Source organism: Pezoporus wallicus, unplaced genomic scaffold, assembly GCF_028554395.1.
Source record: "Pezoporus wallicus isolate ANWC-B61680 ecotype Strahan unplaced genomic scaffold, APGP_CSIRO_Pwel_v1 contig_3710, whole genome shotgun sequence".
NCBI lineage: Eukaryota > Metazoa > Chordata > Aves > Psittaciformes > Psittacidae > Pezoporus > Pezoporus wallicus.
The window spans coordinates 2,312,483-2,339,711 of record NW_026640315.1 but is presented as its reverse complement, the minus strand read 5'-3'; the positions used below and the strand labels follow the sequence as shown (position 1 = coordinate 2,339,711).

At 43.2% G+C, this 27,229-nt stretch overlaps 2 protein-coding genes and 1 long non-coding RNA gene across 5 annotated transcripts; all 3 read right to left on the bottom strand.

The window, feature by feature from the left end:
• Positions 1-2,161: 2,161 nt before the first annotated feature.
• On the bottom strand, positions 2,162-8,880 carry LOC130604226 (meteorin-like protein). Of its 3 annotated transcripts, XM_057418618.1 has the most exons (6): positions 8,348-8,880; positions 7,482-7,578; positions 5,787-6,003; positions 5,594-5,702; positions 4,932-4,991; positions 2,162-2,498 (listed from the first exon to the last, which is right to left on the bottom strand). In XM_057418618.1, exons 1-6 carry the CDS (start codon positions 8,364-8,366, stop codon positions 2,182-2,184), a joined length of 819 nt encoding a protein of 272 aa, XP_057274601.1. In that variant the 5' UTR covers positions 8,367-8,880; the 3' UTR covers positions 2,162-2,181. The 3 variants fall into 3 exon arrangements, with proteins under 3 accessions (XP_057274601.1, XP_057274599.1, XP_057274600.1); XM_057418616.1 differs by having other exon boundaries at positions 5,594-6,003; XM_057418617.1 differs by lacking the exons at positions 7,482-7,578; positions 8,348-8,880 and adding an exon at positions 6,809-6,980 and having other exon boundaries at positions 5,594-6,003.
• A 571-nt stretch (positions 8,881-9,451) lies between these two features.
• Positions 9,452-9,872, bottom strand: LOC130604230 (uncharacterized). Its single transcript, XR_008973416.1, has 2 exons — positions 9,617-9,872; positions 9,452-9,583 (listed from the first exon to the last, which is right to left on the bottom strand). It is a non-coding gene; the product is annotated as an uncharacterized LOC130604230 (long non-coding RNA).
• Positions 9,873-16,297: 6,425 nt separating this feature from the next.
• On the bottom strand, positions 16,298-26,139 carry DGKE (diacylglycerol kinase epsilon). Its single transcript, XM_057418612.1, has 11 exons — positions 25,481-26,139; positions 23,783-23,942; positions 23,169-23,288; positions 22,110-22,253; positions 19,693-19,850; positions 19,345-19,396; positions 19,082-19,195; positions 18,522-18,593; positions 17,877-18,004; positions 16,718-16,829; positions 16,298-16,584 (listed from the first exon to the last, which is right to left on the bottom strand). Exons 1-11 carry the CDS (start codon positions 25,933-25,935, stop codon positions 16,393-16,395), a joined length of 1,707 nt encoding a protein of 568 aa, XP_057274595.1. The 5' UTR covers positions 25,936-26,139; the 3' UTR covers positions 16,298-16,392.
• Between the last annotated feature and the right edge of the window lie 1,090 nt (positions 26,140-27,229).

Sequence of the window (27,229 nt, the reverse complement as noted above, 5' to 3'; positions counted from 1 at the left end):
TGATGTTGCAAGATTTGCACGAAATGTAAATAGCAGCAGCACAGCACTCAAAGTTAACACTGACTTTAGCACAGCAGGACTTTTTTTGAGTGTGGGCCCTCTATAGATTATGTGTTTTCCCCCAAAAAAGAATATTTCTGACCTAGTTTCTTTTCTTAAACAAATGAAAACAAAAATATTTTTTCCAGAAAAGCTTTTTACCCAACCACTTGGAGAAATTCAGGTGCCACTACTATCAACTCTATGCCATAGAGGGAGATTGCACTCAACTAGAAGCAATATATCCAACATTCAAGATCTCTAACAAGCTCTCATTGTTCTCATTGATTGCAAGGATTTCAGGTTGCTCAGTGCAAGGCTGACAAGCCCACAGAGCTGTGGATTAAATCACCAGATCACATGTGGGTTTAAGTATGTTGTTTCATTTCACACTGGGTTATTTTAGTTTTTCAACCATACTTTCACAAAACTACTTGCTTGTTCTAAAAAGAACACATTATTTAAAATGGATGATGCTCTACAAAAGCAAATATCAACTATGACATTAATGCTGTAAGAAGTGGCTTAGCCTCTATGAAAGACAAAACCCCACACAAGTCTGACACATACAAATATACAAATCAGGAAGAAATTCAGTACCTTTGATCTATACCAAAATAATATATTTTATGTCATATTTAGAGTGTAAATACCAACCAAAAAAGAGTAAACCATTTAAAAACCTTAAGTGTGGCATTGATTTCCAGCTCTCAAAACCTGAATATCCAGATATCCTTCAATACTTTGCAATGGCCAGTTTGCTCAGATTTTTCCTGATGTGCACTAATCAGCACCTAGAATTAGCTGTGGGGCCTGCACTAGGAATACCCAGCATTACGTTCTCATGCAGACAACACTACAACCAAAACTGATTATTTCAATGCACTTCCCAAACACCTTTTCTCATATGGCAGCGGTACTGTAACCTTAAATCTTAAACTAACAATAGTGTGTGTGCCTTTAACATAGTAGAATAAACCAAACCATTCTAACTTACTAACACGTAGAGAGAAAGGAATGTTCAGCTGATGGGGGAAGGAACATCATGGAACTGATAACAACTAAGAAGATGTAAATGAGGCAAAGGATGCCAGCCTTCAAGACAGCAAAGTGGCGCCCAGCGTGGAGCGAGACTGGAACAGAACAGAAGCAAGGACATACCAAATGCTAACTCAGCACTAGGACCTTGCAAGCATGAGGTCATTCAGTAAACACAGTGAGGAAGACTATGGACGACCACCAAAGACCCCCACTCAACAAGAAAGCACATGTGTAATTAGGATGCAAATACTACAATTAGTTCCTGGAAAAGCTATGAATACGCATGAGGATGCTAAATACATGTAGCTGCTGTTGGCAATTATCAGGCACGCTCACCTTTGCGAAGTGATTCACATTTGCGCCCAAGTGCTGCAACAAAGAATGCTGCTTTCTGAAACTCCACATTGAGCCTTAGGGAGTTTCTCCAACTGACTTTTACAGGAACAGTACAGTGTTAGTGTTCCCATTGGCTAAAGTGCAGTATCCCTCACTGGCCTGTCTGCATGGAGCAAAATCAGATGCTGTCAACTGTGCAGAAATCAACAGGGTGCTGCAGAATTATTTCAGCTGTGACTGGGCCCCAGAGGGTTAGTTAATCTCTCTGCTAACCCACAGCAGGCAAAAAACCTAGCAAACCTGCCAACTGCCTGAAGGTTTAGTAACTAAGGCTACAACCAGAGTTAACATTCATTAAAGAGTAAAACCAAAAGAAATAAGAAAGGAAATCAAGTAGATATGAGATAAAAGAGAAAAAAATCTAGAGAAAAAGCACACAGCATGTACGCGGAGCAAAAGATGTTGAGAGAATTTTATAATACTGAGCACAGGCTGCTTTCTAACCACAACAAAAGACAACCTTTTCAAAATTCAGAGTTACTTTGGGATGCCAAGAAGATGCAAAGAAGAAGCTAATGAAACTAATGAAAATGTGGACTAAAAGTCAAAGTTTACAGCGCTCACAGAGCCATTATCTTCAGGAGATTCTCCAGGCCCCAGTTTTGGTGAAATTGTTAGCTTTAGTCTTTGGGTGTAATCTACTTCAGACTCGGTATCAAAAACTGGGCTGAGATTTCTGAAGTCTCAACTCCGGTGTCACTCCCTTCAGTTGAGCTGGAACTCACATGGGTTGGCTCCTCTTTCCCTTGCAGCCCAGTAAATGAACATGAAATCTTTAAACCGAGGAGCACAGCCCAGCCAAGCTTCACCAAAGTGTTCATTTCCAGTGAAAAGGAAATCTCCACCTCCCTTCTTCACCTTGCATTGCAGCAGGGTCCGGATAGGGCCTCGCCATTCACCACTTGCTTCATCCTGCTGGAAAATCCTGTTTTTCTGCCTGTAGACTTTGTGGACGCTGACATCAACCTGTGACATGTGGTTCTCTGAATCGTGGGAAACATTTCGGATAGATCCTTTCACCACTAGATGTGAAGAAGACAGGAGTTGGTTATGGAGCAGCCGGTAAGTAGTTCAGGTACTACGAGCTCACTGAATGAAACAACTGGAGAAACAGTTGTTTTACAGTTTGTACACCTACCACCTAAAGTTGGATGTATTTCTGAGCTTACACTGCATCCTGTACACAGAGAATCCTTACACAAACAGGCCAGGTGCTTGGAAGCATGATTTGTGACTACTCAAATCATCTATCTGAGAAAGAAGCATGTAACTTGTTTGGTAATGCAGAGTAGCAGTAAAGGATGAAAAAGCACATGAAAAAGGTTAGCTCAGGGATTTGTTTTATTCAGTCTATGTTCCAAGACAATGACTGTCACAGGCTACCTCCTTCCTGTCTCCAGGGGACTCTGAAGCTTTTCCTTTGACAGCAGTAGCACAGGGTGATCCCAGAGTTTGTTCAACATTTTTCATTTAAAGGTTTGGCACTTTTTTCCCTCCCTCAAATGTCATCCATCCACCAAAAGACACTTTGGGAGATGACTGACAACATGCAGAACTCTTAAAGCAACTTTATCTGAAGCCTTATTTAAAAATCGCACATCATGCATGTACCTCCTTCTCCCAGAATTATCTTGGGAATGAAAGCCTAACAAGCCATAGTCTTCCTGACCGAAAGCTTCCTTTGCATCAGCCACATGGAGAATGAAACATCCCATCTGACAGATGTTTGCTGTTCTGAAGCCATCTTTCTCATTCTCATCACCCCCATTTTTTCACAGCAATCAATTCTTCTTCTACTAACTGAATTAATTTCAATGCCTTATCCAGAAAGGCTCAGAAATATGCCACCATTTGAGCCAAGAGCTCTTGAGCAAATAAGAAGTTACCAATGCAATGGGAACATCACCACACTTCTGCTACACAGCTCTTTTATTCAGGTACAGAGAAGTCAACAACCTAAGAGGCAGAAAAAGCTTATTTCTGGAGTTTCTGAGAATGTCCTCATTTAACCCAATTTCCAAGGGAATCCAGAATTTTGTGTAACAGATGTCTCTGCTCTCTATCTCCCTCTTTGTGTGACCAGCTTTAATCAGATGCAGCCAAGTCTATTGACAAGCCATAATGCCCTTGTTCCTGGTGCTCCATGTTGCTCCTGCACTGCTCAGGGCCTAGTGACTGTAGATTTCCATCTTATGAATAACTATAAAGCTCCTATTCACTCCCAGTGTCATTTACACTTTCATTAGTAGCTATTTTCTCTAATCAAAAAAGTTGATGATAGCGATTTGTGAGCACAGGGCAAGGAAGTCAGGCCATAAATAGAACTGGTTCAAAGGGCTATTTCTTCTGCTCTGTTGGTGCTGTAAATGCAAGTGTCCCCCATTGTGTGCCTGGGCCTCCACATCTGTCAGTCTCTGGTCTTTCAGGCAGTGCAGAGGGACAGCACCTTGCATGGGAACTGACAACTTCATCAAGAAGCAGCAATGTGCTGGATTGCATCAATTAATTTAGAAGAGAAAGAAAAACTGCCAGCTGAGGAGCACTCTACAGAAGCATGTTCTACACTCTGTATTTGTATTTGTATTAGCACCAGGATGTCAGCATTTGATTTTATCGGTAGCCTTCAAGTATGGCAACCCCTAGTAGGAAAGCAGGAATTTGTGTGGTTTTTTAAACACTGAATAAGGGTAAATATAGTTCACAGTTTTATTTCTTTATGTAGATACATTTACAGCACTATAATTGTGGCCATGTGGAGACGCAGCGCTATAGCTTTAGCTATTGGACATAATCAAAGAGGTACAAATTTTCATGTGCAAAGCTATGGGAACATAATGAACAAACCATGATCAAAAGAAAAAATTATATTGCATTATTAAGTAAAGAAAACATAAAAAGTTATTAATGTCCCATCATATCACTATCTTATTATGGAATATTATCTGCTTTGTTTTGTCATAAGGCCTAAAACCTAACCAGTATATCACTGAAGGAAGTTTAAACCACCTGAAATCCTTAGCTAAATTACAAACTATTCACTACCCCTGTAGAAGAACTAGGAAGTATGTAAATTGTGAGGAAAGAGAGTGGGCATATTCATCACTGGGGGATGAAGGGAATAAAAAGGAACATACCAAGCACATAGAACACGTGTGTATGCATGTCCAAACGAATGTAACTTTGCTCTATGTGAGAGCCAGCAGCACACTTGTAAATTACTTTCAGGTTCTTTTTAGAACACAATCTTTCTGCCTGCAGGAAATGAGGACCTTGAAACAAAGCTTGCTCCTTCTGGGTTTCATTTCCCCCCCATTCCACTTCTTTTTCACACTAGTGAAAGCTAGTGATCTTTCTCAGATCATAGAGCATCGTCATGATGTTATCTTAAGAAGCAAATAAATCCAAATAATCAATGCATAATTAAAGATAGAAAAACTTTCACTTGTTCAGCTTACCAAAGTCACTGCTGCAAATGGCCATGAGAAGCTCCATGTTGTCACAAGGACGGCACATAGCTAGAAAAAAACAACAGCTGGTTACTGGTAATACTATACTGTGTCTCACTGCTGAAGGACTGGTGCATTACAAGAGGAAATAGGACAGAACTACCTGGTTTAAGAGCATTATGATCAGCTGCAAACCAAAATTCTTGTTATGTAATATAAATAGAGCAAAGAAAGGATGTTGTTGGTGTAAGAATAGGAAAGAAAGGTAAATGCAGTTCCAAGCAATTTAGATGGCTAGTCCCATTTCCAAGAGATCATTTTAAGTTCCACTGACCATCTTGAGGCCTTGATGAATTTAAATCCCTTCTGAATATCGTATTTAGGGTCCCTGCATCTACTCAGGTGTTCTCAGTGATGGTACTGCCAGGGGCTGAAGACACCCATGATCACAGTGCCTACATCCAGGACCCAGATGGCTGTTAACAGAGAGACAGAGTTTCTCTTTACACTGCAGCATTCCCTCCCATGCCTACAGGGTGCCCTTGCAGTGACAAACCCCTCATCCCAAAACATCTCCTTTCACCAGCACCACATAGGCAAGGTGAATGGATATTGGATGCCACCTTGGATCTGCCCCAGCACCGTCACCCTGAGGCTGGCCCTGCTCTTACCTTCCACCAGTGCCATCTTTTTGAAGTCGGGGCTCGCAGCGCTCTGGTTGCTCAGCAGCTCATACTGGAAGCTGGCCATCCGGCGGCTGATGTCCCTCTGCGGGCTGGCCTGCAGGAAGAGGGCCACCCGTCGTGGCGTGTGGGCACTGAAGCAAGACACGTGGTGGGGTTGAGCCCCTTCTGCCTCGCTCACCACCAGATGCAGCTGCCCAGCACGTTCCACATAGATGCTGGCACCCTGGAAGTCACTGGCAGGCTTGATGCAGACAGTGGTGTGGCGGGCACTGGAGAGGTTGGGCTCCAGAACGACACGCAGGGCTCGTGCGGGGTACATCCACTCCAGGGAACCCTCAGTGCAGCGCAGATGAACCTGCTCCACCGCACGGGAACGGGGCTCCCAGCTCAAACCGCTGCCAAGACAAGACCAGGAGTCCATCACCAGCCACAGGCACAGCAACCCTGACGGCTGCCAGAGCCACAGCTCCTGCTCCCAGCTCTGACTCTGTCCTAGTGATGAGCTAAAACCTCCTCCAGCTGGGCTGCAGGGCAGCGGGGGGCTCTGCTCACACTCGGTGCTGCGCCAGGCTGTGTGGAAAAGGAGCCTCAGCCCCTTCTGCCTGCAAATCTATGCTTGGATGCCCGCAGCATCCAGAGAGATGACAGAGGGCAGCTTCTCTCTGCCAAATAGCAACGAACTTCCTGATGTGACAGCACGGAGCTCCTCACAGTCCTACCTGTAGGTGTGTGGGGCTGAGAGCCCCCGACCACAGGCAGCACTGTTACCTCTGACAAAATTATTTAAAACCCTACTGAAAACGTTAAAAATAATTTAGAAACGTAAGAATTCATCAAGAAAACGTTTCTAATGAAAGCAGGTAGGGCTGCCGCTGCTCCTCAGCTCTCGCTCACGATGGTGCACTACCACTGCCTTCAGGAAAGTTACTTTTGCTTACTGACGAAGACTAAATCTATCAAAAGGAAAAATGCAAAACGCTGAGGGAAGGGATATGATTTCAGCTAAAGCTCTGGTAAGTGCTTTGCTGTCAGAGAAAACCCTCCGGCGAGGCGGAGCTGCCGCCCGCCCGCCCTCCCCTGCTGCAACCCGCTGGTCCGTGAGGGCAGCCGGGACACCCTGAAGATGGAGCCGCCGGCCCCGGTTAAAGGGTCGGGTCCGGTGCCCCCCTCCATTGCCGTCCCCCTCCGCTCCCCCCCTACCTGCCCCTCCAGCTGCAGCGGTCGGCCCGGCCCGCTCGCTGCCCGCCGCCCGCCAGCAGCAGCAGCAGCAGCCGCAGGGCGATGAGGGCGGGCAGGCCCCGCGCCGCCGCCATGGCGGGCACAGAGAGGCGCGGGCGGGCGCAGGCCGGGCTATAAGCGCCTGAGGGGAGAGGAGGGGATGGGACGGGACGGACACACGGACACCCGCCGGGCCGCCGAGGGGAGGGGGAGGCCTGGCCACCGCCCGCCTCCATCCCAGGGCCACGCAGCCCCCCTTCGCCTCCACAAAGCGACTCACAGTGGGTCCTCACGGCACTTGATGGTATCGACACCATCAAAGCCAACGCTGAATGACTGATGGAGACTCAATGGCTTAACTTTTGCTGTCACGATGACCTTTCAGGGGTCCGCGCACAAGGCGCTGCAATTACCACGCCAAAAGCCTACCAATAATGACATTTCTATATGCATTGCTCTCTCCCTATTTCCATAGGGACACAGGGAGCTGCTCCCTGGCAGGTCAGAGCCAGAGAGGCTCCTTGCAGCAGCTCCTCGGCGTGGAATCGGGATTTCACGGCCGGCTGGGACAATGGCGCTGGGCGCTGCCGGGGCACATGCCGGGACCCATGCGACATTGTTCCATGGGCACCGGGATGCTCCGGCCATCTGTTACCTTGTGGTTAGCAGCGGGTTCTCACATTGCCCACAGATGAGCAAGGGAAGGGATGGGAAGCGGTTCCTCCATTGCTTTTCTGCAGTGAGGGCTTTTCCTGAAAAGACACTGGGTAGAAGGGACATCCTGAAATCAGAGTCTCAAGGTCTAACGCTGGATCCCACAAACCTGACTTGGGCCCCCACACAACCGCTTCACTTTAAATTCACCAAATAGTTCACACTTTTGCTTATATTACTGATGCGAGGAATAGTAACAGCCTAAGGATTGATATGTATTGATTGTCTTAACTTAGTATAGGGAACAGCTATGTTCTTCCTCTTGCTAGTCTTGTGGTTAAACTGTAACTCAGAATAGAACAGGTAACTGAAACACATTGTTTAAAATCAGGGACCCTTTTCCCTCAAGAAGATGAATGTCTGACAAGAACCCGTTTCAGCTAGTCTCTATAAGACTTGAGGTTGCCAGCTGGGGAAACTGTGCCAAGGATGAAAAGTGCATGGCGAGGAAGACCTCTTACTTCATCCAGAAGACCCTGGCCTGAGATCACCAGGTGACAGCGCGCAGGCACAGAGGGGAGGGGAATGGCATTAATGAGTTTTGGGAAGTAACTGGAATAATCTCCTCCTATGCTTGTGAAATCTGATGAATATCAGATACGTTTGTGCATAATAAATATCCAGCTTGTTGAGCTCCCCGTGTGCGAGTTAGGAGGAGTGATCCCCCTTGCACCCGGCACCGCAATAAACATACCTGCTTTATAACTCTTTGTGAGTTACGAAGCTCTGTTCTGTAAATCATTACCCAAAGACAGACATGGAATTTCAGTCTGGACTGTGTTTTTTCATGTTCTTCCCCACGCATACCTGTGGTGTGACTTCTCATGCAACTTTAGGCTAAAGCCTGGCTCAAGCTGGTGCTGTGCAGGCTTCACTCCAACAGTCTAAAAACAGTTAAAAAGATATTAAACCTCAATCTTGATTAACATTACTGCCAGTGATCCTCAAAGCTGTGAAACTATTGCCTTCCTCATCTAAAGAAAACCCTGCTGAATGTCTATGCTCTGACCCCAGCTTGAATGGAAAACAGCACACAAACAGCCTGCAAAAGGCTGGACCATGGCATAATGCCAAAGCTAAAAGGCCAGAGCCTGTTCTCTCTTTTGTGTAAATGAGATTGGGGAACAGAGGAAAGGGCTGGGGAGGGAAGTGACACTATGATAAAGTGGCCCTGTAGGAGGATTTATTCACTTCCAAAAGCCCAAACCACCCCATCTGCTGCCTCAGGAGAAAGCACTGAGCCACTTGATCTCTGAACCTCTTCCAGCAGCATTTCCCCTTTCCCTGGAAAGCCCCCTGTGGATTTTGCTGACTTGCACTCTCTGCAGCCCTCCCGCCTCCAGTTTTAACATCCCAGAACGCCAAATCATCTCTTGTTCAAACTCCTATCCAGAAATTGCTCTTTAAAGATAAGAAAGTTGCAGGCAGTTCCCCTGCTTAGACTAAATACAGACTGCATCACAAACTGTTTTAAGATCCCAAATTACTGACAACATCAGGGAGCAGGAACCACGTAGGCATTTCATCTCACTAGAGAAGTGTGGGGTTTTAAAACCCTTTTAAACATAACCACTGTAAAGCCACACAAACTCAGCTTTTCCCCAGGGGTGAATACCTTGAGGAGGATGGACCAGAAGTGGGCAAGCAGCTGCCAAGACGTTGTAGGTTACCAACAGTATTAGTTTTACCTCTGGATGACATTCCCATGTTGTCTAGAAATTTTTCCATGTATCCAAGGTTTGAAATGCTTGGACTTTGTGGCAGAAATCTCAGGCACAAGCATGGCTGCAGTGTTCCAACAAGATACAACCCTGATCTCAAGATGACCAAGCTGATCATACTGCAGCTATCATCACTGTTGTTACAGGCCTGAAAACTCACATTTGCTTTTAGTGAGGAACAAGAAAAACTGAGTTTAAATACTTTAATCCACACACTTTAATCTACAGAGAAATACAGTAGAAATAACAAGACAACAAAAAGATGCATTAGGAAATTCAGTAACAAAGTCAGTGCTGTGAAGAAAACTGCATTTACAAAACTCTGTGAAGAAGATGGAGCAGATGTTACCAAAACTCTACGAAGAATATGGAGCAGATGTTACGCAGAAGAGCATTGGGGAGCTGAAGTCACAGAGACAGGCCGTGATACAACTGACTGAAGACGAGTTTTCTTCAGTTTCACCTGTGTAAGTCTGGAGTACCAGCAGAGAACCAGGTGGAGTTCTGTGATTTCACTGGATTTGCAGCTTCTCACAGACAGAATCTGGCCCAAATAATACACATCACCCACATGTAATGATTTGAGCAAACGTCACAATTACAGGGGGCAATGGTATGTATCATCAACCACTTCAGAAACACTGGATGAAGTCAATGACGGTTCAAACAGAGCAGAGGCTTTTACAAGACATTCCACAACCACACTTCCTGTGCCTACGCAGCAAATGAAGAACATGCTGTGCAGCTTTTATGACTAATAAATTTTACAGTGATACCTCCTTATCCTCTCATTTCAGCCTGCTGCCTTTTAAAAAACAATGGGAAACAATTTGGGATTTGAAAGCATCACTGGTGTCAAGAAAAAGAATTATCAATGTTGACTTTAAACATATTGAAGCTTCGATATGCCATTGGCCGTTATTTCTTTGCAAAGAATCTCACGCTTCACTGCTGTGAGCAGTCAGGTTTGCATTGAGATTCTGTTTCCTGGGAAGAGAGGTGGGAATGGTAAGGACAGCTTCAGCTTATGTTTGGGCACTAAATAACACCTACCTCAAACTGGACTGTAAGGAAACGGTTGTTCTGTCAGGAGCACATTGAGCACTCCCACCTTACTGTTTTGTGGGAAAACCAAGAAATACTGAATCCAAAATGCCACCTATATCAGTTGAAAAAAAACCCTAAGGTGTTATAAATTCTACTTCTCATTTTAAACTCATTTTTTCCCCATTTAGTGCAACTTCAGAACATACGCATAAACACATTCAATACAAATCACAAGTCACAGCATCACAGTAGTTCCAAGCTAAAGAATACTTTTTTTTTTCTTCCCAACTCTTAACATGCTGGTATTTTCTTGCAAGGCATAATTACTAATTTAAAGTTACAGCTCTTAAAAGGAACATTTTTACAGTACTCTGACCACTAATTACTAAATAGAAGTCACTGCTATACAGATTGAAGTTACAAGCTACAAAAATAAAAATCCTTTCTGTTTAACTATAAAAATCCTAGAAAGAGGAGATGGCTGGAGGTACTTACTCTAAACATCACAATGGTTGGTAGCAGACAAAATGGCTTCTGAGGGATGTAAACTTTGGGTACAGAATGCGATAAGCTCACAATGTAAGTTCCCACTTACTCTTACAAAGAGAACTATTTTCACACTGCAATCTACAAGCAAGTTGCAAATGAAACAATGCCAAAAAGTGAATTACATCAGTAAGGGTACACAGCACAGGAAACAAAGCAAAATTTTGGTTACATTCATACTTCTGAATAGTTAAGGGCTGGATCCTCAGCTAATGTAAGTCTGTGTAACGTCACTAGGTTTAGTCAAGGCATGTGGCTTTACTCCAGCTAGAAGTCTCTCCCTGAGATGCCCAAAACCTGAACTGTGTAATCAGCACTCTTGGTGAGATAAAAAGCTGTGATCATGCTGGGCTTTTAGAACTGTGGCCTAAACGAAGGTGAAATAGAGAATGTCTAAATTCTCTCAATATACTAAATGAACAAGTGGTCTCTGTTGTCTCATTCCTATATTCAAAAAGCAGCTATAATTTACCAGAAAAAAAAGTCAGCATTTTAAAATAAGTGGTTCACATTCAACAGGATGAGTTAAGTACTAGTATTTTTAAACCAGAAGATATCCTAGTGTACTCCTAACTGAAGGGTCAAATCTTCTTTTCTTTTCAAAAAGGAAAACTGCTAGTAGTTGGTATGGAATACAGAACAAAAAAGGCTCTTCAGTTAGAACACATGCAAAGATTCCTAAGTGTCCTACTTACCCACAGAACAACGAGGTTACAGTGGTACTCTACCAAAAAGCATTTGTTGCCGAGTAGAAAAGGCTAACTACTACAACAATGATACCATTATGCTGTTCACAGCTAAGGTACAGTGCTTGAAGTTTGTTATTTGTTTTTTGGTTTTTAAACCAGTGAGATACAATAACACGCACTATAAAAGCTGTGAGCTTCAGTGCAACATAATACAGAACCAGAAGGAACCGGCTAAACTGAAACCAGAACCTTTAACAATCAGTTCTCAGAACCTGTGGGGAATGGGGAAGTTCCTCCCCAGCAGCAAAGAGCAAAAACTGGACATTCAGAATAGGTCAGGTGTCTGGGAGCCTTTGGAGACCTTTCTGACATCTTCCAGCCCAACAAGTGGGTTGCTGGGCTAAGAATAAGCTGTGTGAAGCCATTCCAATGCTCCTTTCTGACAAGCTATCTGGCATGAGGAATAAACTGGATAGAAGAGAAGCTCACTATCCCGATTTAATCGGAGCTTTTGATATTGTCTCAAATGACATTTTTAGCTGAAAGTGAGCCAGCATAAAGTGAGTAATTCAATGACTGAGGGAAAAAAAGTACTTACTGAGGAGCTGTAAACACTAGCAAGCAAAACGTATGGGCAAAATGTATTCTCAATCTGCATTAGCTGAAGTTATACAGAAGAAACTTTCAACTTACTTTTGCTATAAGCATTGCCTCAACAGGATGTCTTTCTCCAAGGGTGCTCAAACAAGGTAGGTAGCATTTTCTTTTACAACCAGAAGAATCTCCAGTCTGTTTTCTGAGAGCAATTACTTAAAGCTTCTAACCAAAGTAAATGATGTTTCAAGTTAGTGCTTAAGAAAAGCAAGACCTGGAATAAAAAAACCCTATGAAGGGGCAACATCGAAAGTGAACATACAAAAAGAGTATCAAATGCATAAATTACGCTATATAGTTCTCACATTATGAACATGAAATGCAATTTATAACAGCTGAGAAAAATATTCAAGTTTGAACAAATTCCACATTAATTTGAAACAGCAATATTGCAATTGCAGTAGAAAACACAAGACTATATTAATAACTGCAATAATTGCAAAGTGCTGTTAAAAGTATGCTCTAAGCACTACTCTAACCTGCTTTAAACACCAAAACAATAGACATACATAGAAAAAACATTACCTAAGTGTATGCTACTCACTTCCTCAGCTGTTTCTGAAGATGAAGAATGCAAGTTTGGACTTCATACACCTTTCTAAGGAGTCCAGCCATGGAGAAAGACACAAAATGCTGGTGCTATGAACGGCTGAATTGAAAACACAAAGTAAAACAGAGCCTACAACAAGAAACTGTGCACAGTTAAGCTAGTGTAAGTGGCAGTAAAACTTTGGGAATTCACTTTTGAGTGCTTGACAGTTGATGGCTGTTACACACCGGCACAGTTTACATAAGGGTATAACCGAGTGAAGACTGCCAGAGGGAACTATTCATGACTTGTCTTTCTGAAACATTGCTTTTGGTATTTTTCCAACGTTAAGCATCAACAAGGTCAGGAAAAATTCCTCAGGGCAGGGCACGGGACCCAGCTGCAGAGTACCCTCTCCTGGACAGAGAGCATACTGCAGTGTTTTCAGGTTTCCAATTCCTTTTCACAAGAGCTACAGAATAGCTATGTGCTCTGGGGCTTTTTGCAGCTACCATGTTAAAAACCCATGTAACAGGTTTACAATCACAACATGACAACATCAAGCAGCTATAGCTATATACAAATTAGAACAGGGCATTTATGCTAGCATTAGAATCTGGAAGCCCATTGCTGACATTTACTGCCTGCAGTTGGACTTCAAAACAGTGCCATAAAACTAACTCAAACCAGGCTTCAACCCAATTTGGAACATCCTGGGAAGGAGGATACATAGAAATCCAAGGACAGCATGCTGGAAACAGCAAGACTTCCCAAGAGATTCTAGTGCTAACATTGTATGTTTAAAAACAACTTTTGGTCATGCATAGGACGGCTACAGACAGTTACAACAGATAGATGATCCCATGTGTGACTGGGAACTGGACACTTCAACCTTACAGAACATTCTCCATAACACAAATACAATTTACAAGAGGCTTCCCCCATGCTTACAATGGCTACATTTGCTACCTGTCATTTGCAGTAATCACTAACAGCTTGTGAAACACAAGCTTCTTCCACATGCAAAAACGGGATGATGTCTCATACAACAGGGCCATTTACCAGGTTTTTCCCAAACAAATGCCCAATTAGATGCTACTTTCACTTCTCCTTCGTTTCTCCAAAAGGAAGGATGTATTTCCACTTCCCAAAGGGGATTTCACACCTTTTGAGTAACTGGGAGGATCCTGCCTGCACATAGTACATCACTGGTCCCCACTTGGGCAAAGCACAAATGGAGAACCCAGCTCACCTGCTGCACAAAGGGGGGACTTTCAAAGTCTTGGCATCAATTATTTTTCTTCTAGATGCCAGGAGTCCAAAGAGTGAAGTTTCTGAGCAGTTAAAGGTTCTTAGGCTATAAAACAATTTGCAACTTCAGGTAACTCTTTAAACTGATTATGAAGAGCTGAGACTAAGTAGCCAGTGATGTCATTTCCCTTGAGAAAATACTGCCTTTCATAGCATATACCCTGCTTTTCCAGAGACGTGGCATTTGCTTGTAAACAACAGGTAAGAACCATAGCACAGAACTTCACTATTGTAAGGATGACAATGGTTATATATATAAAAATAATAACTTAGCTAGTGAGATCTTTGAAGCTAATACAAATTGAAGCTCATAACTAAAAAAAGGGGGTAGTGGATTTCCCTAACATAGTATACTTTTGGGTATTTTAAACGCTTTTTACACAGTTTTTACTATTCATTTGTTCTCCATATTTACATACAATAATTAAGTTGAGGTGTATAAAGCTAATGAATGTGGAATTTACACATGGCTTCTGCTTTACAGTGCATTACACTCTAATCACATTTTCAGACAGCTATAAATTCACTGACAATCAGTAGTATTTAAGATCTAGTACATACACTTTCTACAACAAATACCATCAAGTTAAAAATGCTCTCCAAAGAGGATTACAATTGAAGGTTTTAAAAATACTGACTTTGCCAAGGTTTCAATAAATTATTTTAAAATATAAATAGTTCATTCACCATTAATGCAAATGTCATTTTACAATTGCTGAAAAACAGTTTCAGTTTACAAAACCTAGAAACACAGCTTACTTTACCCAATGGTATCACTTTCATTTAGGAGAAGGAAAAAAGGGGGAGGAAAAAAAGACACAACCACCAAAATAATGGAGGAGTTCTGACAAAAGCAGCAACATTCAAAGTTTAGACCAAAGCTCTCATCTTCTGTTACTATCTTGGCTTATAACAGTATACATTCAGCATAAATTCTCTTCCTACTTGGAAGATCACCTTCAGTAACTCAACTGGACTCAACTGAATTACTTAGAGACAAAGTTTAAACCTCAGCTCATAGCTCTCACCTGCTGCAGGCTTAAAATACCTACAACAGAAAAGAAAAAAGGAAGCAGGTTTTTACTTCTGTTAACCATGAAGATGTGTTCACCTGAGAAGCTTTTAACCTGAGAAGCTTCAGATACACCAAACTGACAGTTTCCACGTATTGTTGTATGTGCTGTTAACGTGTACTATCAGTACAGATCACCAATCTTTTTCTAGCTATATATTCAAATGGGAAATGAAGTTTCAGGTCCAACATGGTAACTCTGACCCTCCTAAGAGCCAGCCAGGAGACAAATGCTTCCATGCTTTTTTCTCCAATCAAATTATACACGTGAACACCAGAACCTGCTAACTTCTGCAAACTTAGCTCTTAACTGCCACACTTAAATTGAAACAGTTAACAGACTGGCTTGCTACTGATCATTTTCAAGTGATCATGAAGCAAGATCTTTAAGAAACCAGAGATGACCAACACACATTTGCCAATCATTGTTTCCCTAAACCCCTCCTCTAAACAGCTAAAAAGAGACATCTCCTTTGTCCAAGTTTTCCCTCAAGAACTACAACGTTGCTATTTACAAGAACTATAATTAGTTTTTCACTGAACTGAAGCAGAGTCAGTCACAGGATCATTCAGTGCAAGTCATGGTACAATTGTTTTGAAGTTGTACCTTGGCTACTTGGGACCTCAGGAGTATTCTATCTATGGCTTATAAAACCACAGAAAAAGGTCATTTGCTAACACAACACTTCCAGAAACCTTCGGTCCAAAAGCATCTTTCTTGCCAACCACCTTCCCCAGAGCTCCCAGATCCTCTGCTCTCCCAGTCAAGCCTATTAGATACACCCTGCACAAGCAGGTGCATGAAAAGGTGTTTGTGTTGCTCCCAGGAAGAAATGGCAGCCAGGAGCTGGCTGCGGTCAGAAAACCAGCTCACCCCCTACTCGGTCTGATTTTCTGTTCTGGGGAAAAGGGCAGGTGGAACAGGCCAAACTCCAGCTGTTCCCCTTTCCAAGGGTATCAAACATTCTGCACACTAGACTGTATGAGCAGAAGATCTGATTCCGCAGCAAGGGAGGGCTGAGGTATCTGTCTGTCTCCTGCCATTAGTGTAACTAACTCCTCCAGCTAGAAAGGCTGGGCATTATCACCAATCTAAAAGGCAAAACAGTTGTGGTCACTCAGCTGTGGACGTTTTCATGAATGTAAAAGCATGGCTTCTTCCTCAGCACAAGTTCATTCACAGGTATGAACCTTAGGACACAAACTTTAATCTAAATTAGGTGTTCTCAGTGTTTTTAAAGGAGCTGAAGTTCATTGCTGTATTCTGTTCAGTTCCACAAAATCTATGTATCTTCATCCGTTGGTTCTCTCATGTGGTCTTCCCCAGAACTGCTGGAAGTATCGTCATCTGTTTGTTCACCCACGTGATACAGCATCAGTGCATGTGTCTTATGAGTTATGGTAACAGTGCAGGGCCCCTGAGCCCATGGCTCTCCATCCACCTGCATCGGCATCTTTGAACTCTTCAAGATCAGCTAGTATTAAATAGAAGAACACACAATCACAGCGGTTCAGAGGAGCTCTGGAGATCCCTTTTACAACAACATGCTGATACTGTGTATTAAAAAATAGTAAGTTAAGGGAAACAGGTTCATCACCACCACTTACCCTCACTGTATGTGCCTGCCCCAGGCGAACAGGATTTGCTAGCTTCACCTGAATCTGGGCACAGTGAAAAGAACCATGAACACCAACAACCTCCAGAAGTCCATCATCGTGTCTATCAATTGAGAAAGGAGACTCTTTTTACTGATGCTCATGAGCCCTAGAATACCTGTCCAAATATTACACAGTCCTTTTATGGGAATTCCTATAGACATGTTATTCTACAAATATGTTTAAACTGTCTATTTGTGCTGGCCAGCACTGACGAAATCCCACTGAGCAGCAAGGGAAGTCATACAGAAACACAGGTATGGAGCAATACATCAGCTGGTACACTCCATCTAACTTCTGGAAACTACAGATGTATGACTTAAGCCCCATTGTGCACATTTAACGCCCACAGTGGATTTCTCTTCCATAAATGTGTACAATTTTCTGTCTTTTCATCCAGTTATTATTCTACAGGAAAAGCTGCTAATGGCCTAATTCTTTAGATTTTGGTAAAGCACCTTGCCCAAATATTTTTTAGAAATCCAGGATCATGGAGTCTCCCTCTCTCCCTCCCTGGAGACATTCAAAATCCACATGGACATGTGTAATGTGCTCTAGGAGGCCTTGCCTTGGCAGGGAGGTTGGACTGGATGATCTCCAGAGGTCCCTGACAACCCTAATGGTTATGTGATAAGTCTTGTAACCAAACTGAATTATATTTATATATGGCTTCTGAAGAAGGAAGTACAAGAGGGAATAACTAATGTGCCCAGCTTTTCCCCTTTATAGTATTGCTCCAGCCAACTTACTCAAGCATGGCAGTCAAATTTTTGGCCTGCTTCATTTTTACTTTATATTTCAACCTCTATTAAGACATGTTCTTTCACATTCTCAAATGGATATAACTGCTACTTTTTGAAGGCTACCTTTATTTCAATAGCCTCTTCAATGTTATTGCTTAATCATGAGGTGGTCTTAAAAAACACCTTCACGGGTGGGATGCACTTAGGCCAAATCTCTAACATGAAGAAAATAATAAATCCTAGATAACCTGCTGCCACAAGGAATCCCTCTGACTTTCAGACAAGTCTGACTACATAAGCACAGCCTAGAGAGAGAACTGCTTGCACTAGAAGAGCTATTAAAGGCAAAAATAAGAAGATGCACTTACCTTGCCAAGGGGTAAGGTTCATCACCCACTCCTTCCCAGAGCCTGCAGCCGCCTCCCCAGTATCCAATATTCAGGACAATGATGCCTTCCAAATTGGGCAACTCGATTCTCTCACCATCCAACTCTAGCTTTAAAAGACAAACAGAATTTTATTATTGTGGATCAAATTCAGTACTTCAATATAAGCTGGTTATTCTCTTTATGCATCTAAGAGGCTTCCACTTGAAGAAAAACTGGCCCTGTACAAATAGAACATGTTTTCTTCTCATACTTTAAAAAAAAAGACTTCTGATTTCACAAGATATCCTAAGCTTTAACAGATTTCTGTTAACAGAGAACAGAAAAAGGAGCTCTCACTTATGTAAATCTCTGGTGTAAGGCAAATTTTATCTGAGTGTCAGTACCTGAACTCACGGAACTGAGTCAAGGTCAGAAAATAAACAGGGATTTTCAGTAAGCTCAAAGACATGAATTCCATGAGATACGTCAGTGTTCTGTCTATCTGCAAAAATACTCCAAGTCCAAAGCCATTCTCACACAAGTATAATACAGATATAAGCTGCAAAGCTTTCCCCCTTTTCTTTCACAAGGAAAGTTTTGACACTTCACCAATTGTCCAGAGGATAAGCAAGTTAAAAAACTTACCTCAACCTTTTTGTTAAGATCTTTACATTCTTGTACTAAGCAGTCTTTGGTTCCATAGAAAAAATAAACTGCCTGTAAAAAAATACCCCAAAACAGGGAGAACAGAAAACACTGTTAGAAAAAGACAAATCGTATCAAGAATATGAAATATTCATGCGTAGTTGTTATTCTGCAAACCTTATCTAATATTAATACATAACATATTTGCACATCGTTCAACTAAGTACTCTTCCTGAGAGAGGCTACAACTTACATAAGAAACTTGCTTTCCACATTAAAAGGAAATAGGCAATGTCTTTAATCCATTAAATTTCTGAGCAAACGAGACATTCTAAACAAAAATTGAACAGTACATTCCATAAGCAAGAAAGCAGAGGCAAGAGAGAACACTTGTGAGTGGGGTAGAAGTATGTTTTACCCATGGAATCCCCTCCCCAAGAAAAGTGAGCTCAGACTCTTAAAATGGCATGAAAGGAAGTATGGGAGTAAAGCAATGTAAAGCAAAAAATAGCCTTAAGTTAACAACTACAAGGAGAAAAATGTCACTTCATCAAACAGACCTTGTTAATAATTCTGCTGGAAAACAGAGAGGGAGTCTTCTCACGATGAGCATGAAAATTTAAAGCCATGAGAGCATCAGGTCCTATAGAGAAGTAGTTGTTCATTGTGAATACCTGTAAAACAGAACTTGTAGTTATGGTCTTATTAAATATCATTATCAGGATTTAAAAGTCACAGTGTTTAATGGAAAATGGGTAACAGAAAAATCAGTATAAACACCCAGGCATTCCACAGAATCTATATTTATACTTGCAAACCATACCTTTGGTTTCCTTAAGTTGTAGTATCCTTTGTTTGTTACTTGAACCTTCCACCTGAAAAACAACAGCATTACTTAGACCCATGACAGACTGTTCTTGCTTAGCATCAAAGCCGTAGTTAGAAATCTCATATCTATACTGGGATCAAATCAAAAGATTCAAATTTAGTTAAATTACAAAAAAGTTAAGCCTTGTAGAACAACTAAAGCCAGACTAACTTTGGACCTCAGTTATTTTGCAGTTTCCTCCAGCAATACTTGTGTTTCTTTACATATACTGCTGCAACTGGGTATCAGCAGAGCTATAGTAGTATTTGGTTCTATAGAACTTATCTTGCCACTGTTACTTACCTGTCTAGTTTGATTCCATCTGCCTCCATGACATTTTGTAAGATTTGCTCTACAGGGACTTCTCCAGCATAACCTGCACCCCAGCCCAGTGTATTAGACAGGTCATTACCTGTTCCCAGAGGTAAAATTGCAACTTGTGGAATATAACGTTCTTGCCCCTAGGATACAAAACCACTGCATATTAGCTCCTCCTTCAGCACTCATTTTCTCCCTTTTATCCCCAAATGTTCAGGTTAGGTAAATATCATTAATCTTCACAGCAGGTTGTTACATAGTGCAGAGCAATAGAGCTGGTAGCAGTAATAGCAGATGGCACATTTAGGTACTTTTTGTAGAGATAATGCAGAAGAAGGAAATGTTGAAATATTTTAGAAGAGAAATGTTAAAACATTTTAGAGAGAATACAAACACAATATGGAAACAATGTGTTATTAATACTGAACAGAATATTCCTTCACAAAGATGATGTTTTAGATCTAGAAGAGGAGCTCTGAACTTGGCACCTGATTTCCTGACTTGCTGCTGTTGACTTGCTGTAGCCACAGTAAGTTACTAACACTATTACTGCACATAAGCAACAATAGATTGTTCCAGATACATGAGAGGGACTTTTTACAAGGGCCTGTAGGGACAGGACAAGGGGAATGGCTTTAACCTGCCAGAGGGGAGATTGAGATGAGCTCTCAGGCAGAAGTTCTTCCCTGTGAGGGTGCTGAGACACTGGCACAGGGTGCCCAGAGAAGCTGTGGCTGCCCCAAGCCTGGGAACATCCAAAGCAAGGCTGGATGGGCCTTAGAGCAACCTGCTCTAGTGGAAGGTGTCCCTGCCCACGGCAGGCGGTTGGAACTGGATGAGTTTTAAGGTCCCTTCCAACCCAAACGATTATGGGATTCTGTAACTCTGAGAAGTGATATGAACACGAAGAGAGACATAACATATGGCTGTGAACCATCACAAGAAACTGAAATGCTCTTGAAAGACTACAGTGAGGTTAGGTCTTAACCAGCAGATGCATGTAACGCTAGAGTATTCAGCCATGGACAGAAATTCACATACTCAAAGAAGGAAAGTCAGTATCTTAAGTTTCAGGGATGCCACATGCACACACAGATCCAACTGTCATCAGCAGATGGACCAGAGAATAATCACCTCTGCAGATCAGAGGGGAAGTGACAGCAGCACGCATTCAGAATGGCCACCTCAGCGAAGGTTTTTGCTCTCTTTACCATAGAAGGATAAAGAGTTATTTCAGATTTATTATGGCCTTTGAAATTCAGCTGCGAAAAGTACTTGCAATAAGTGGCATTATGGTTTCTGTTTTTTCAAGGAGTTATCAGCTAGATAACCTGTGTTTGAAAGTCAAGATAAACAAAGGGAGCAAATGAACTATTGCTGATAATAAAAAGGTTTTGTGGATAATCATATCAGTATTTATCTAACTCCAATGACTCACTTTGAATACTTGGAAACAAAAAAGAACACAGGTTTAATCAACTATGTTGGCTCTGAGGGACAATATATCAGGTACTTAAGACCAAGTAACCATATACTCACATTCATTAACCTTTACAGTTACGCTTTGTTGCACTTATACTTTATCAGTACATAAAAGTCCTGATATAAGCTCAGTTTGACTATGCACAAGGTAGTAATAATGGCCTTCAACTAAAACATTTCTTGTATTAACAGAAAAGCCACAACAAAATGCCCCAGACCAACAACAAAATCGACATTTATATAAGAGGAGAAACTTTCTTACTTTTATTACTGGAGAAAAAGTTTATAGGTAAAGCACTAAAGCCCTAATAATTCTTCATTTTTTATTTTCTCAACAGTTCTAAGTAGCCCTGTAAACTGCAATATCTTCCATTTCAAAGCAACAGTAAACGTACAGCTTAATTTTCCTTCTCTGCTTGGTGTCAGCACAGGCTACAGTAGGCTGCAGACTGACAGCTCTGACAGGCTCTTTAGAATATATGATAAGGAGCAGAAGCAAATGACTGCACTCATTCATGCACTGGCAATATAACCAGTGTAGCCAGCAACATTATGAGGTTATTATACGAGATTGAGTGCACTGGGAGAAATGACTAGTCAGAGCACATTAGCAGCAATGCCATTTACAGCAAATCTGTTCAGACAAAGAGGAAAGAACAACACATAAAATATTCTGCAGCTTGTTCTTTTCTTCTTTTACAGAAAAGAACAACTTGAAATATCATTTAAAACATAAAGCTTTCACATTTTTCCTAAACTACCAGGGAAATGGTATGAATAAGCAATTTCGCAAATATTTCTCTCTAGGCTTATTCAGTAAAATGAAAACAATAAATGCAAGTTAAGAGATCAGGTGCAGCAGTTCAGCAGCTCCAAAACTCATTTCTCCATAAAACATCTTTTAACTTAAACCACGATACCTTTATCTTCATTTCATCAATGGCATCCAGGACCCAGCCTACTGTGCCATCCCCACCACAGACAAGAACCCTGACAGCGTTGCAAGGCAGCAAGGTACAAAGTTGGAGTGCTTTAGCAGGTGTGATTTTGCTTAGATCAAAAACCTAGAAGAGAGGAAAATGAGGAGTTCCCCGAGTTCACAGAACACGACTCACAATTTGCCTTGCAGATAAACAACTTCAAAAAGTTCATTCTCATGCAAAACAAAGATTCTACATTTACAATATTACGTTATGAGCTGTCTTGACTTCTATGAGCAGGATTTGGTTCCCTGAATTCACAGGACACCTCCAGCTGCTTCACTGGGAATAAATGCCATTGATAAACTGAGCTGACAGTGTCCTAGGGAAAGTCTCTATCTAGAGGCATTATGATGAATTCTGTAGAGATGAGAGACTTCAGATAAAGGTTATTTTTAAATACCCATCACACAAAGAGGTTTATTCTTTAAAGCCTGATTGGAATGCACTTAAACACACACACACATAGTGATTTCTACTAGCCTGTATACCAAGGCTGCGTTTTGAACTTCAAAGGAAGAGTCTTAAGGTGCAGCCAGGAAATCCAAGGAACAACTAACTGCCTTACGTCAACATCCTGGTCCATCCCCGTGGATTTTAAAGGAAAGCAACAACACAAAGCAGCAACTGTAAACACTGACACTTGCACAAGTGAGGATTTAAACAAATATAGGTTTCAAATTAAGAAGATCTGAAAGTTTCATTTTCTAACAATTGCACACAGTTTCAAGAGCCAAACACTCATCATTAACAGAATTACTGCATCTATTACTAGAAATAAAAACCTCGGCGGGCATTAGAACCGTAACAAACTGGGGGTGGGAGGAGCCTCTGCACTTTTGGTTTCTCTCTTATAAAGCTGTTTGCTCTAAAAGAACAAACTGCATGAACTTGTTTCCTTTACTGATCCTCCATAAGATCCTACTACCATTGTGTAAGCAAAGCCATGTTCTACTTTAAACTTCTTGTTTTATTATAGTGGCTTTTCACTGTAAATACCTGAACAGGGTTCAGCAGAATTTTAAATTCTCCTAGTAAAGTTTCACCCATGTTGTTTCCACTGCGAGTATTGGCCAGCACAATTACTGGCATCCAGTGTTTTCTGCAGTAAGGTGCTACCTGCAAAAGGGTAGAAGTCAGTCAGACACAAAACCACTGCACATTTGGAAACGTTTACAGCCTTGCTCCAAAACCTGTCCCCTGCAAGTGCGGAAATGAGGAAGTTACCAATTAGCCTGAGGCAGTCAAAACAGAAACATAAAGGTTGAAGATCTCTGTTCTGCAGTGCCTAGGACAACAAATACTACAATGTTAGGAACCCAGTAGCAGAAAAATCACAAAACATGCAAGCAAGGTACCCAAATCTCAGTGTTTTTTTGGAGTAACAAAATCCAAACGTATGCTCATGCTCCAACTACCATGTTAGTAAAATGACAAGACACTTGAGAATTAACACTGCAAGTACTTCATAGGTATTGAAACATTCATTCACCTGAGAGTGATTAACCTGAGTTAATGTTCTGAGTTCAAATTTTAATGTGCGTAGGGGTTTTTCTGCTTGTCAGGGGTTCTTAAAAAAAAATATTAAAACCCAAGCAGCAGCAGACCATTACCTTTTCATAATCAGTTCTTTTCTCTTTACGCATCTGGTTGATTGTAGACAAATAGTATGGTGGGATAATTAAGTCTCTGAATTCTCCAAATGTACACTTCTGTGTCTTTAAATAATCCACCATGCATTCATCATGGACAGTGTACTGGCACCACACACATCTGGAATAAAGACCAAAAGCCATGGAAAAGAAATCCTCAAACAACAGGCGCATCAATATTGCTCATTTATTTTAGATACCCTAACTCTGAAAGGGCTTGTTTACATGCACCACTGTAAGTAGTATTTTAAACACACTGGCTACAGAAACTGACATAAGTAGGCCATTGTGCTTGCAAGTTTAGAAAAGCATTTGAATTCTGAGGAAAAAACCCAAACCCAATAGTTTAAAATTAACTCTATTCTTTTTAATTCCAAACCTAGGTGCTATAAACATCCTTCTGCATTGTCTGCAATACTAACAGTCACACTGAAAGAGAAACTGAACTCTATCCATCCTTAAAGAGCACAGACGAAACACTAGAGTTCAAATTAATAGTGTTACAAGTAACATTCATTAATAAATTTTGTAAGATGTAGAATAACCCTTTAAGTCTGAAACCTAAAGGGTTACACAGTGGGGTATAAGGCTGCTGGGATTTTGTTATGCAAAACTGCTCTGCTTATTACGCATTCTAAAAGCTGTCCTGGAAAACGGGCCAGAACAAGAGGAAATGCTGCAATATCCACCACCAGCCTCTGCAGAATGTTAATCTTCATTTGCTACATCCAAAGCCTTGGTTTAAGCAGCTGTGAAAGCTATTTTTGGAGTCCTCCTGACTAATCCAGCACACCAGAGTACAATGATACGTACCCTGTACTGTGACTTCTTTCCTTCCCCCTTTGCCTTCAAACCCCTCTCCTTCCCTCCTCTGCTATGCACACTCTCTCAAGGTTTTGTTTCCAATAGTGTGCTCATTTTCTGCTTACTTACCAAGCAATCTGACAGCATTACACAGACGCAACGCAAAAGCTGGCAGAATATATAATGGAAAGATGACATCTTTCGAGAAGGCTGAAGTAACACTTACGCTGTACCTAGGACCTAGATCACTAGCACTGTATTTTGGCATAACATGCCTGTATGTGTCATGCTGACAACTCTGCAAGCCCATTAATGGCTCCTTGCATTTTTTAACACTCTCACCACAAACTTTAACAACAGATTCTATTATAGAAGCTCTTAAAATTTCCCATTGTCTTTCTTTTGGAGTATCCTTAGAAATGAACTTCAGTAGCTTTAAGATGGTTGTTCTAGTTAGACTGAGCAGATACCTCTGAACTGAGAGCTGTGCCACCCAAATTGCTCAGGATACCCACTACACAAATGACAAGGGCGTTAGAACCTTCTTCAGGTCATCCCCTAAAATACACACTCTCCTGGACACAGATAGCCTTTTAAATGTAATTATAGGGTAGACAGCACACCAGTCTGAGTAATGCAATTAAGAGAGCAAGCAGACAGGAGATATAATGCCACACTCTTAATCTTTGATTCCAACTACCCACAAGCATCCATTTTAATTTTAGGTTCTTTGAAGTTGTTTAACAGGGTTTTACACCTGACTCCTGCAGGACCCCCTTCGGGGTAACATGCTCCAATCACCCTACGGATATGGCATCGTACTTACTCATACGAAGTCAAATCCCCCTGCAGTACCTGTAGTCGCAGAGCTTGGGCTGTGTGCCACACTGCTGTCTGCAGACCATACAGCAGCTGCAGAGCGGGACGTTGCCTCTGATCCAGTGGTGTGGCATGGAGCTGCGGGCTCCGCTGTTGCTCATCATAATCTCCTTGCAGTGAAAGAGCTGGTCAGCCTTCTTGAGGCAGCCTTCGCTGACACGCAGGCCGCAGCAGTTGCAGAAAGCGCCCTGGAGGATGTGCTGAGCACACACGCAGCAGTAGGAGGGCTGCCCGAAGAGGTCTGTGTAGTGCCAGTCATGCTTGCTCTTCCGAAAGATATCTCGGATCAACATCTGCCGCCGGGACCGCTGGAAGCTGCACCACAGGGTGATGAGCACCGGCAGGAGCACGGAGCACAGAGTCCAGAACACCAAACTGTTGTCTGTGACGACCGAGGAGGAAGCGCTGCTCCCGCTCCCCGTCCCTTCCATCCCTCGGCAGTTCAGCCTCGCCGGCCTAACCCCTCACAGCACTCGGGGAGACGGCAGGGCCAGCCCGGCAACGGGCCCCTAGTCCAAGAAGCCAACGCGCAGCCTCATCAAACATGTTTTAACCCCTACTAGGGCCAAGCACCTCGTTGCCCCACGAGGGGCCACCCGACCTACCCGCCACAGGACGCCGGTGCCCGCCGGCTGCGCGGGGCACCCGCCGCCCGCCCGGGCCCAGCACAGTGCCGGCCGGCAACAGCCTCCTCCCGCCCGCCAGGAGGGAGCCGCCGCAGGGCCCCGGCTGCCCCGAACGCACCACGGCCACCACGGCCCCTCTGCGGGGGTTCGGGGTAACGAGACCGGCACCGCGCCGAGGTCCCGGCCCCTCACACACCTCCTCTCCGCCGCCCGCCCGCTTCCCCCTCCGCAGCCCCCGCGGGGTCCCGGCGGCGGCTCCCGCTGGGCCGAGCAGGAGGCGAGCGGCGGCCGCGGAGATGCGCGGGGCGGCGGAAGCGGAAACGGCGGTTGCCAGGAGACGGGCGCCGCCCGGGCTCGGGCCGGCTCGTTACGGGCTTATCGCGACACCGGGCCTATCGCCAGCCCCCCCACGACAATGCGGGGTAGCGCGGCCCTCGCTTAGCTCCAGCCACAGCATGGCGGGAGCTCGCCGGGAACGGGGCTTCGGCAACCCGGGGAGAAGGGCCACGGTGGAGCATCCGCTGCCGGGCCAGCTCCGGGCCCGGTTACCGCACTGCCGGTTCCTGTGACCCCAGCCAGAAGCGCTTCCCCCTAATTCCGTTCGGTCCTCACATGTTACACGGCTCCCCGGCAGCAGTTCTGCAAATAAAGAGCCGCTGCTATTAGAAACGACAGGGTTTCCTACTTCCAACGCAGTACCTTGAACAATTACAGACATCCACACAAGAGACACAACATTTCTTGGATTTTAGGCTGTTCACACGCTGGAAAATGCCAGCGTGCCACAGCTTAACGACACTCCGGTTTCCAAGGGAAGTCCCATCATGGGATGCCCCAGCTCCAGCATGGCCCGAGCCCTGAGCGCTTCCATCCCCTGCTGCGGCTCTCACGAGCCCTCACACCTACAGCACACTGTTTCTGTCAGACCTTTACAGACGGTAAAGATCAGCGTGAGGAGCTGTGCTAATGCAGCCTGGCTAGCTAAGGAGCTGGCAACCAGTGGGTACAGCAGCTGAACACACCCCAAGGTGTCTGCCTGAGGGGCACTCACCGGCCTTGCTCTGATCTGCTGTTGGACTTCCTGAACCTTTCTGTATCT